Source organism: Onychostruthus taczanowskii, unplaced genomic scaffold (genome assembly GCF_017590055.1).
Source record: "Onychostruthus taczanowskii isolate IOZ18803 unplaced genomic scaffold, ASM1759005v1 scaffold152, whole genome shotgun sequence".
NCBI classification, from domain to species: Eukaryota; Metazoa; Chordata; class Aves; order Passeriformes; family Passeridae; genus Onychostruthus; species Onychostruthus taczanowskii.
The window spans coordinates 570,590-583,233 of record NW_024498708.1 but is presented as its reverse complement, the minus strand read 5'-3'; the positions used below and the strand labels follow the sequence as shown (position 1 = coordinate 583,233).

The window sequence follows — 12,644 nt, the reverse complement described above, 5'->3', positions numbered from 1 at the left end:
GCGGGTTAATGCACTTCTTTCTGATCTGCCTGTGTGCGTGCGTGGAGCTGAGCAGCAATCCCCTTCTTCTCTTATTTTTCAGTCCCTCCTTTTATTTTTTAGCCTTTACTTTTCCCTCCCCCTTTTGCTCTCCTATTTCTCCCTCTGAATTAGCTGCCCACCTTTCCCTTGCAAATCACACCGACAGCACAGGCTGGGTTTTCGGGGTGGTGTTTTCTGCCTAAAATGGAGGAGGAGAGATGCCTAAATCCTGCAGTCGCATCCCCGGAGCTCGGGGAGCATCTCCCGGTCGGGCTGAAGATCTGCGGGAAGCAGCATCCTCGGCTTTCCGCGCTAGTTAACAGCCTGCGAGCTGCCTCCACTTGTTTTAGGCTCGCTCGCTTAATCTCAGCTCCCCTCGGCGCGTGTGTGCTTGTGTGTGTGTGTGCAGGGGGAGGACTTTATTGCCATTGGCTCAGCTTTCGCTGCCCACCCACATCTCTTCCACATCACCTTGGTGTCTCCCTAAATAAAACCGGCCCTCCTTATCGCACCGAGGAAATCAAGAGCAAGAGTTTGAATGGATTTTATATAAATATTTACCACGACGAAGCTACTGCTGAGCTCGTGGGATAAACTCGCAGCAGCTGGTCTCACTCTGCTTCCCTCGCTTGCCCCTGGAAGGGTTTAATTACTCTGGAGAGGAGAGGGGAGAGATCCAGACCCCAGTTCTGGCTCCAGACTGACCCAAAAAGCAGGACCGGGATTTAAATGAACTATGGATCTGAAGGACAGCACCAGCGAGGGCAGCATGGGCAGCCTGCAGCCTTCCAGCATCCAGATTTTTGCCAACACCACCACGCTCCACGGGATCCGTCACGTCTTTGTCTACGGGCCGGTGACCATCCGGCGCCTGCTCTGGACCTTGGCCTTTGTGGGCTCGCTGGGTCTGCTCCTGGTGGAGAGCTCAGACAGGGTGGCTTTTTACTTCTCCTACCAGCACGTGACCAAAGTGGACGAGGTGGTGGCGAACAGCCTGGTGTTTCCTGCTGTCACCATCTGTAACCTCAACGAGTTCCGCTTCTCCCGGCTCACCACCAATGACCTGTACCATGCTGGGGAGCTCCTGGCTCTGCTGGATGTCAACCTGCAGATCCCAAACCCTCACCTGGCTGACCCCGCTGTCTTAGCCACCCTCCAAGAAAAGGCCAACTTTAAGCAGTATAAACCCAAAGTTTTCAGCATGCAAGAGTTCCTGTCACGGGTTGGCCACGACCTGAAGGATATGATGCTGTACTGCAAGTTCAGAGGCCAGGAGTGCAACCACAAGGACTTCAAAACAGTGAGTATGAGCAGACACTCTGCTTTTCTCTTCTCTGGGCATGTGGACCATGGTGTTGCAGGACCAGGACAGCCCTGGAGGTCACTGGCCAAGCTGTGTGGGTCTGATGTGGTGAGACAGTGGCTGCCAGGCTCTGGCATGGCGGAGGAGGAGCAGGAGGAAGCCTGTTGAGCTGAAGTTTGTTTGTTGGAATCCTAATGGGGGTTTTGTGGGGCCAGACCTGCAAAGGGTTTGTAGCAGATGCAGCCTCCATCCTGCATAAGGCCCATGGCTCCCAGTGTTTGCTCAGGGTCAGATGGATGCTGCTGAGCACCACAGGGGGCCTGAGGGTCTCTTGCCATGGCCAGTGGATGTCAGCCAGCTTAAGGAAGCAGAGAGGGCTGGACAGAGCCAACAAGAAGGGCAGGTGCTCGGGGCTGGTCTGAGCAGTGTGCAGCTGTGTTTCTCCAGGTGTTTTCAGTGTTGCTGGAACTCTGGAAGGGGAAATTTTTCTTCTTGTTCCTGGTGTTCCTGGCTCATAAATCCTGGTTCGCTGCAGAGTGTGGGTAGCAGCTGGGTACCTGCCTGGTGCTGTGTCCTTCCTGTGCTGTGTTAGATGAAAGGAGGGGAAAGAGAAGGAGAGGAAAAGAAACAGAGAGGCTGAGCTCTGATCCCGGTCTGCTCTGAGAGGGGGGAAGGTGGAGTGAGCCTGGTACTTGAGTATCCTGAGAGAAGCAGCTGCTGCTGAGTTTCCAGCTTCTGGCTGGCACCCTGATGGCAGTGCAGGCTGGCCTGGGCGCTGTGGTGCTAAATGTGTTAGTGTAAAATAAGAATTACTAGGAGGTTGTCTGGATGAAGTGATGCCCCTCTGTGCTGCTGGGGCAGGTGAGGGGACTGGGCAGGAGCTGCAGAGGGGGCTGAGCCCCATCCTGGCTGAGCTGGGGGTGCTGGGGTCTGGGCTAAGTCCCACTGTGCTCTCAGGCTATGCTGGGCAGTGCCTTGGCTCTGTGATCCTGGAGTCAGCAATGTTACAGGTTTCAGGTGGTTATTTCTTGGGAGTGCTGCTGGTTGTTCTGCTAATTATGGTGTGTCCTGCAGAGAGCAGGTTCTGGGCAGGGTTTGTGATCCCCTGGTTCGTCAGCAGAATCTTTGTGTGGTTTTGGGAGGAGGGAATGTTTTCAGTCTGTGCTGCTTTGGATGTCTGAACAAATGAGTCCAGCTGACTCCAGCACCGAAGTCATTGCCGTCTCCTGGACTGGGCTCTCTTTACACCTCGGAGCAGGAACATAGAATTTTGTGCCTCAGTTATTACATGTGCATATCTCTGCTGCTGTGTCTATTTCAGACTGGATATTCAGGCAAACCATTCCCTTGTTTCTGCTCCCTGGGCAGGTCTGAGCAGGGGTTGGGTCATCCGAGTTGTAGGAAAGCGTCCACCAAGTTCCAAGGAGAGGAGCTTGCTAAAGAGAAGTCATGTGTGAGCAAGTCTGGAGAATGGGATAAAAAGGAGAAATGGATGCAAAAGCCCAGGGGACAGAAGAGTTGGGAAGTGAGGTCAGATCCCAGGAGGATGGGCAGACCTCTCTTGACTGTAGCAAAGCATGGGGAGTGGGAGCTATTCTGCCTGTGGACTTGCCAAGAATGAAACAAGAACTAGCCAAAAGCAAAAACCTCAAAGCCAGGGAGAAACCAGCACTTTCAAAGCACCTGCAGGGCTTAAAAAAGGACTTTCAAAAGCAGAAGAGAGGAGTTCTTGGCAGCTCCCCGGGACCCAGCAGGGTGTCACCTCTAGCTATTGAGTTTTTGAGATAATTGCTTCTGAAAAAATTATTTTTAATTTTTTTTTTTTTTCTCATGGGGGATACTGTAGTTTCCGGAAAGACAAACATTCCCTGTCTGCCAAATAAATGCTCTGCTAAAACAGATCAGGGCAAGCTAGAAAGAGACAGGATATTATGGACTGACAGCGCTTGTCCTTGTCAAAGTGAGAGATTGAGTGCAATACTTCAGCCCATTCTGCAAAGCAGCTCCTACCTGAGCCAGAAGACAACATTGTCTCTCACAGAGGCAGAGCTTCAATCTCACTGACTCCAGGTAATCCCCCAGGTTATGGAAATCCAGGAAGTAGCACTCAACAGGGACACAACAACCCTATTTTTCTTCCAGATTTTACCTCTCAGATAAAAGGCAGGAAAAAGTGTCTGTTTGAAGGATGAGTAGGTGTTTCCACAGGGAGAATGCTGTAAAGGTCTGTGAGCTGCCTCCAGGCTGAATCAGAACCTCATGCCCTGGATGAATTTTGCATTTAATCACCACCAACCTGTTGCAGCTGCACTCGGGCTCAGTGACAGTACATCCATCCTGCTGCAGCACCCGCTGGAGAAGAGTCATCACTGGAGCCTGATTTGTTTCCTGAGGGGAAACAGGGTGTAAATCCCAGGGCAGTTCTGCAGTATGTCATCAGGGTGAAGAGCTACAAGGGTTTTATATGTACTCCCCAATTCTGGCAGCTGGGAGCAGAGGAGGCAGGAGCTTTGCAGCAGAGGGCTGCACCAAACGGGAACTCTGCAAGAAGGTGCTGCTGGAGGAGTCAGTGCTGTGCTGCCTCTGGTCAGCTCTGCCCTCTGGTGCATGGGGGTTTTGTGTGCCCGGTGTCCCTGAATAAAGCCCACAGTGCTGCTGCTGCATGGAGAGCAGGAGCTGAAACGGCAGCGTCTTGGCACTTTGAAAACATTTGACTTTACCCTCCTTCCTCCTCCACTGCCCTGTTTAAACCCTCTGTCACTGCTTTAATAACAGGACTTGAGCCGTATTTTCCCTACGCTTCCTGTTCCTTCTCCCCCTAATACCTCTCAGACAGCATTTCCCATATTAAGGTCTGCTCACTGGAGTGAGTACCTATAGCTTTTTTGCAGAAATACCCCAAAGGGAACTGCCAGGACTTAGCAGGCTGTGCTGACCCTGCACTAGCATTGCCACACACAGAACAGCAGAGAAGATAATGCAGAGCTCTGCTGTAGGCAAAGCCAGTGAAGAAGAGAAAATTGGCAGAACACGCTTTAGCAAAGCCATTCCCTTGCAGCATGTGGAGGAGGAAAGCCTGATAGCAGCAGCCAAGGAAATCCTCTCCCTGTTTTCCACATTGCTCCCCCCAGGAGGTCCTGGTTGGAAGTGACCTCGCAGATGGCATTTTCCTGGAGGAGCTGTGCTCCTGCTGCTCCACGTGACATCAAGGTCTTGCATCCCCCTGCTGCTGAGCCTGGCACAGTTCGGGCTCATCAGCCCTCGCCACAGCACCCGTGATGTTCTGGGAGTGCCTGTGGGTGTGTGGAGCAAAGCCTCTTTCCCAGGGCTGCTGGTGTGGCTCGTGGCCTTCACCGTTCCAGCCTGGGATAGTGCTGGGCAGTCTGGGCAGGGGACACTTGCAAGAGGATTTTGTGTGGGGCCCAGCGAATGTGGGGGGGCAACGGGGAGAAAACCTCTGAAAACCCTTTCAGCCCGTGGGCAAACACAGAGTGAGGAATGGGATGGGATGGCCTGGGCGTGGATACTGGGAATGTGAGCAGCAGGGCAATGGGATCCCTCAGTCCCCCCTTGCTGGGAAACACTCCCCAGCAGCACAGCCCTGCCCAGCACAGCCTGGGTGTGTGCTCCAGGAGCCTGGTACCGCCTTCCTCAGCCGGGCTGTTTGCTAAATGCAATGTTGGGCTGAGCTTCCTGCATGCCCAGTCATTCCAACTAACACAAACTTTTCCCTTGTGCCTGCTCTGCCTCATCAGGTGTCTATTTATTGCCAGTGGCCATAACAATTGAAGGATAGAACTCATTTATTTTCAATACACATTCTTCTGACCTGCAGGGTCCACATAATGAAGTGTATCTCATGTGAATATTGCTATTTTAAGACACAAGTTTCTGTCAATCTATATGGCATTCTCTATACATATTTTTTCTGCCTTTTTAAAAGTGTATCTATCAGGCCAATGTTTAGTGAATAGCTTTGGCTTTTTAGATTAACTAGTCCATTCTCATCTGTTATACAGCTTTCACTTTCTTCAAGAGAAAAAGTCAGGATAGTGCATACTTGATTCAGAAAAACATTACATTTCTTATTTAACAACTTTTCTGGAGAGTCAAGACCTTTTCCAAAGTTTGGTCCAGAATTTGAGATGCCGTAATGAGATCTGCCATTATGAGATGTGCAATAATGAGATGTGTAATTCAGTGATAACTTTTACACAAACAGGCTGTTCTTCCAGTAGGAAATCACACAGGAAATCCAGTAGGTCTCTGTGCAGCCTTCCCAGTCTGCACTGGAATATCTCAATTTTGTAGGTGCTGTTGAGGGTCCGGGTGTGGGTACAGGCACAGAGGAAGTGCAGCGTTATAATTTTGCTGCTGGTGGTGTCTCATTGGGTGTCTAAAAGGAGGTGGATTGCTCCTGGCTCAGGCATCTAGCAAACCCTGCCCTTGGGAAGTGCAGACCCTCATTCCACCCAGTGGTTTCCTGGATTAAATTTCTCTGTCCTCTAAGGATTTATGGGTGTGGTAGTTCCCTGTTACACTCATGGGGTTTTTATTTCCCTTATTTATTAAAACATGGTAGGATAATATTTTATATTTTGCAGGAAGCTTCATGGATGGATGCCAGTTGGGATCAATGCTCATGAAAAACCATTCCTAGGTTGGAATGGTCAATAGAATTAAAATCTAATGAAAGCTGTAGAGCATCAGTGGGACCTTTTCATGGCAAATCCAGTTTTAAATCCTTTAATACTACGTGTGGGCTTGGCACAGCCTGGTTTTTGGCAGCGGGGGGCTAGAGGAGTAGCTTCTGTGAGAAGCTGCTGGAAACTTCCAGCATGTCTGACAGAGCCAGTCTCTGATGGCTCTGAAGATGGCCATGCTGCTGGCCCACTTAGAGAGGTTGGTAACGCCTCTGTGATGACGTATTTAAGAAGAAAGTCAAAACGCTGCCTGCTATTTTTTTCCAGGCGTGGCCTGGCAGCGCTGCCGGGGCCTTCCCAGTGGCTCGCCTCGCCTGCCTGGCTGCCCCAGCCAGCTGTGCCAGGCAGGAGGGCAGGGGCAGTGGTGGCAGCCTGCCCTGGCGGGAGGAGAGGCGCTAAGCAGCACCCGCGGGGTGGCGGTGGGGCCGGCAGTGAAAGCACGATGAGCCATTCCCAGGGCAGAACCTGGGCAAGATCAACTTCTCGGTGCTGCAGGATTTTGCAGGAATCTTTGAACTGGGGGAACTTGTTGGCAGTGGTACCTACGGGCAGCAGTTTTTCTTCTAGTCAGAGAAGAGGAGGAAGCGAGGACATGTGAGGGAAAACAACACGGTGGCACCAAGGCACTGGGAAAAGAGGGGGAGGAAGTGCTCCAAAGTGCTGGAGCCAAGATTCCTCTGCAGACCATGGCGAGGACTGTGGTGAAGCAGCTGTCTCCCTTGCAAGCCATGAGGTCCACGGGGGATGCAGAAATCCACTCACAGCCTGTGAGAGAAGTGCTCAGAGCAGAGTGGGTGGATGCTGGAGAGAGCTGTGATCCAGTGGGAGACCCAAATGGAGAGAGGGTCCCTGCTCCCAGAGAGAGAGAGAGAGCCCTTGCTTCCAAACTAGAGCAGCCTGTCTTTAGAGGACTGCACCTCGTGGATGTGACCCATGCCACAACAGTTTTGGGAAGACTGTTTGCTTGTGGGAGGAACCCCATGGCATGGCAGAAAAAAGACTCCTCTCCCTAAATGAACAGAAAAAGATGTGGAGTAATGAACTGACCAAACCCCCATGCCCTGCCTCTCTGTGCTATCGGAGGGAAGGAGGGAAGGGCTGGGGGAAAAAAAAGGTGTTTTAGGGGCTTATTTTACTTCTCATTATCTTCCTCTGACTGTGTTAATAATAAATTTACTTTACACCTTTAAATTTAAACCTGTTTTTCCCTTAGAGTGCTTTTCTCCCGTCCTTACCTCAACTCACAAACCTTTGTTAATTATTTTTTTTCTCCCTCTTCTCTGCCCAACTGTAGCAGAAGAGGGTAAGAGAATGACTTTCTTGTATACCTGGCATTTGGGCAACATCAAACCACGACATACTGGAATAATAAACACTGGGTGAAACAACTCCAAAGGAGAGAAAATGCAGAAATGAGCTGCCGGCTGTTAATCTGAGACATTGGTGCTCCACATTTGGGATGCTGATCTGACTGCAGACCTGACCAGAACAGTGACAGTCCTCCTTAATGATCTTTGAAAAGGGCTGTGTTTGGATGTGTTTTGAGCTGTTTCTTAGCCAGGCATGCTGCCCTCCACTCAGGCTTTGGGATGGCAATAATGTAAACAAGTGGGAAATGTCAGGAACAGGCGCAGCCAAAGTGTCAGAGCCAGCTGGAGAGCAGAGGGGGATGGATGATGAGGGAGATGAGGCATGGGCAGGGCCCTGGGAGAGGAAGGACAAAGAATCTGTGTGTGTAGGAGCCAGATGTGGGCTCAGCTTCCCTTGCTGGAGCAGCTGGCATTTGGTTTGGAGGAGAGCAAGAACCACTCCTCACTTCTGAGTCATTCCCATTCGTTAGAGTTATTTCTCAGGAGTCCAAATGAGAGCTCCTCCGTCCTCCACACCGCACCTGCCCAGGGATTTACACTCCAAATAGCAGCTGGAGCTGGAGCAAAATGCAAATCCACCCTTGGGATGGGGAAGAACTGCTGATCAAGGGGTGTGTCATTGGAGTTCCAAGGACAGAGGAGATGTTTGAGGGCTGCTAGGGTTTATCAGAATTGTCCTGGGAATGGTGTGAGGCTTTTCTTAGTGTTGGAAGTACCTCTGAGTGCAGCTTCTTGCACTTCAGCTCATTTCACCTGGACAGACACTGAAGTGCCCAAAGCTGTGGAGAGGCAAGGTTGTCAACCACAGAGAACAGCTCTGATAACCATGTGGCACCATGTCCTGGTGCCTGCTTTGCCTGTGGCTCTCTGTGACCAGCACAGTTCATGTCACAGGGTGGCCTGGACAGCTGACCTTGCATCAGTTCTCCTGGGTGCAGTTTTCTGTCTGCAGTGGGCGGAGGGTGAAACCACAGGACGCTTTCACAGGTACTTGTGCTCTCTCTACAGGAACCAGACTTAGTCTAGTCATGTCCAAAGCTAGAAGTAAAGGCCAGGAAAGACAAGGAATATATTAAAAACCCAGCATGGTTTCCAGCTGGAGAGATAAAGTAGAGCAGCATAGCTTGTTCATACCCCCCCCATGCAAGTGTCCATTGGTTCTTCTTGGCAAGTAATAAACAACATCCCAGATGTCCCGTCTTGAGGAATCTTTGTGTTTATCTACCAAATGCAGTGATGCCCTGGGGAAAATCATGGTATGACTGCTGTGGGTTTAATCTAAACCCTCCCTGTGAGGTTCTGACTACCAGGTCCATGATCCCCATGGACAGAAATGGGTAAAAATCTAAACCAGTTGTCATGAAGTTAAACAGGAGAAATTCCCACTTGATAAAAAAAGAAAACAGGTCTGACTTCAGTGAGGGCCTCTGGCCTCTTGAGGTCCCTTCCAAGCTGAATTATGATTCTATAACAGAAAGCAGGTACAGACCTGCTGGGTCTTAAATCCTTTTGGTATTTTTTGAGCATCTAATTTTTTCATAGAAACATAGAACCTTGGAATGGTTTGGGTTGGAAGGGAACTTAAAATCATCCAGTTCCACTCTCCACCATGGGCATCTTCCACTGTCCCAGGTTGCTCCAAGCCCCATTCATCCTGGCCTTGGACACTTCCAGAGATCCAGGGGCAGCCACAGCTTCTTTGGGCATCTTGTGCCAGAGCCTCCCCACCCTCCCAGGGAAGCATGTTTTCCTAAGATCTCATCCAAACCTGCTCTCCTTCAGTTTAAAGCCATTCCCCTTTGTCCTGTCCCTACACACCCTTTTCCTCCATCTCTCTTGGACCCCTTTAGGCACTGGAAGGGCTCTAAAGGAGATCTGTCTCCCCGGAGCTTCTCTTCTCCAGGCCAAACAGCCTTGCAGGACCTTGCACTTGGCCTTGATGGACTTTGTGAGGGTCACACATTCCCACTTCTCCAGCCTATCCAGGTCCTGCTGGATCCCATCCCTTCCCTCCAGTGTGTCACACAGCCTGGTGTCATCAAGCTTGCTGAGGGCAGCCTCAGTCCTATTGCTCGTGTCACCAACAGTGATGGAAACCACAGCTCTAGCCCTGAGGAGCTCTGCCCATCTCTGACCTGCTCTCGTGCTCAGTTCACCCTCAGCCTTCCTGAGAAATGAAAGCCAGTTTGAGATGATCACCTTCCTCTCTATGAACTCTGTGCACAAGTTTGCATTATTGACCTAAGGCCAAAAATTGCCCTAAAATACAGAGTTGCTGACAGCTCTGTCTGCACTGAGCATTGAGGCATTCACAGCTCTGATTCCATAATGAGTCCACCACAGTTTCTCTGAGCAAACCCCTGTCTTTTCCCATTTCCAGAAACTATCCCTATTTGCTTTAGAAGCAGACAGTGGTGATTCCATAAAAAAAGCCCCTCAGATCCATCACTAAGCTCCTGCTGACAAAAAATGTGCCCGGCAGCTCCCAAGGAGCGGCAGGACAGGGAGGTCATGCTTGGCATCTCCATCTCCTCTGGCAGGGTCTGGAGTCCCTCCTGTGCCTTCCCAAAGGCATTTGTCACAGGATTTATGCCTGGAGTGCCACCCAGGCTCAGGCTGGCCATGCAGCAGAGTTCTGCATCCACTGGTGTGGTCAGGGTGGGGGCAGTGAAGGTGATAAGCTGTTGTGATAAAGGCGGGTGTGAGCAGGGTGTCGGGTGATTGTGTTCCTGCCACAGCTACACCAGCTCTGTATGGGACTCAAAAATACAAAAAACATTGTAATATAAAATACAAAAAAACATTCTGCCTGCTGGGTTGATGAGACCCTCCAGCGTTCCATAGGAAGAGCTCTTTGGGAAAGCAGACCCATGGAAAACTTTATTGCTTACAAAGTGATGACAGCTATGAGAGGGCTCAGTGTGGGGAGGACTCAGATCTTCCTGAGGGAGAAAATGGTGATCTGTGGCTAAATGTGAAGGTTGTGAAAGTCAGTGTCTGTGGTATTTTCAGGGTCCGCCGTTGTTGGGAGGAAATGATGAAATCTGACTCCATGTTCTTAGAAGGCTAATTTATTATGATATGATATAATATGATATGATATGATATTATATGATATGATATGATATAATGCTATACTAAACTATACTAAAGAATACAGAAAGGATACAGCCAGAAAGCTAGAAAGAATACTAATGAAAACTCATGATCCCTTCCAGAGTCCCGACACAGCCTGTGATTGGTCATTAAGTCCAAACAATTCACCTGTTGGATAAACAATCTCCAAACCACATTCCAAAGCAGTAAAATACAGGAGAAGCAAATGAGATAATATCATTTTCCTCTTTCTCTGAGGCTTCTCAGCTTCCCAGGACAGAAATCCTGGTGAAGGGATTTTTCCAGAAAATATGATGGTGACAAGTGTCTATTCTGACAGCCGCATCTGCTGGGAGCTCATGATGAAAGGCCTTAAACTGGTTGACTTTGTTGAGGGATGAGTGCAACAGAATGGTCCTCTAGCAGCTTGTTGGGACTTCCTGAGCTATGGAAATCCATGAGGAAACCTCTCAGGCACCAGAAGCTCAACAAGCTAAGAGGGAAAATGAGGTAGATGAGGTGGTCATGTCTGACTCCATCTGCCATGGATTAATGTATGAGACCTGCATCAGGAAAACAAAATTGCCCTTGCAGGTAAAAGAGACTGAGAGTTATTTCAGCACGACTGACACCAGTGTGCTCAGGGCCATCAAGAACCAATTTCCACCCAGCCATGAATATTTACAACCAAGCACATGCCGTTACTTGAAGAAAAGCTGAATTGTTTTGATCATTTGTTGCTGTTGTGCCATGGAAGGAAGGATTTAGCCTGTGTGTTAAGGCAAGGAGCGTGAAGTGAAGGAGTGAAGGGTAATGGAAAATGCACATATATTTGCTCAGGGTGAGATGGATGAAAGGAGGTTTAATCTGCACTTGCATGTCCCAGAGGAGCCAATCCAAGGGAATGGGGCCATCAGGGATTTTCATGTGCAAGAGGAGCTGCTCAGTTGTCTGCTCCTGTCAGAGGAGCTAGTTCTGCTTCATGATTTCCTCAGAGATTGAAATTTGAAAAGAAAATCAGAAGTGAAAAAGATTGAGTCAAATTTTATCTCCTCCTCAGGTGCACCCCCACACTGGACCTTGCACGAAAAGGGGATGACAGCCTCTTGTCTCATGCCAGGTCTGTAGGCTTTCCTTTCAGTCAGTCCAAAGGTTGTCTAGATCTCACTTCCAGTGTGAGCTTCTTGGGAACTGGAATCTTTCCTGAGGGAAACTGATAGTGATGAGTCTGTCCACCTTGCCTATATGAAAAGAGTCCCAAATCAAAACCCAAGCCCCCAGACTAAACCACTGGAGGTCCAAAAATCTTAGACATTTTAGTGGGAACAAGTTTTAGCTGCTCTATAAAATTGAGTTTTCGTCATGCTGTTTCAGTGGTGATGAAGACTAATATATAAATGTAATATGAAGATGGACATGACATTAAAGTAATTTAAAATGAATGAAAATTAAAAATTATTAAAACTTATTTTGCTTTTTAAAGGTTTTGTCATTATTGGAAGAAGAAAATCAAAGCAACCCATTTAGACATTTTTTGGTTTCTCATTAAATTCATGTTTTCCAGGCTCTCTGAAATCCCACGCTTGTGGACTGGAGGAATTGTGCAAAAATTTCACTTTATGAAAGGGGCTGAATCCCATAACAAACAGTGAATCTTATCCCATAACAGTGATTCAAACTTTTGGTTCACCTGAAGGTTTGAGGGACATTAATCTTAGGCCAGGAGAAGAGAATAAATAAATCCCAGCAAGTGCTCTCTGGTTCAGCTGTGTTACTGTGAGAGGGGTAATTTAAGGGCTCCGTGACAGGAGATTTCTCCCAGCTCAGTAGAAAATGATGAGCTGGAGCTCTGGAACAGCGGGAGGACAGGACAGGACAGGATTCACATGAGGTTGCTCAATGACAGCCCAGCAAACATCACTGCAGTTGCCATAGGCAGGAATAAATTAATTGCAGAGGAGAGTTAATGAGCAGTGGGAGGAATTAACAGAAGCTTAACCCTTGATTATCTAAACTTCCAACACCACCCTCCACTGCTCCCTGGCACTGAAATGGATGGTGAATGCTGAGACATCCAGGAAAGCCTCTCCATCCCTGCCAGGGCCTCCTGCACAGCTTTGGAGGAGCAGCTTATGGCTCTGCATGTGTGAA

The 12,644-nt window shown here is 49.2% G+C and overlaps 1 protein-coding gene across 1 annotated transcript in view; it reads left to right on the top strand.

Annotated features, from left to right (window-relative positions):
* The first annotated feature begins 757 nt into the window (after positions 1-757).
* The window catches only part of LOC121333016 (acid-sensing ion channel 2), a 398,005-nt gene continuing 386,118 nt past the window's right edge, over positions 758-12,644 (top strand). The window contains exon 1 of the mRNA XM_041399031.1: positions 758-1,321. Coding sequence (XP_041254965.1) covers positions 758-1,321 — 564 coding nt within the window. The remainder of the gene's footprint in view (positions 1,322-12,644) is intronic.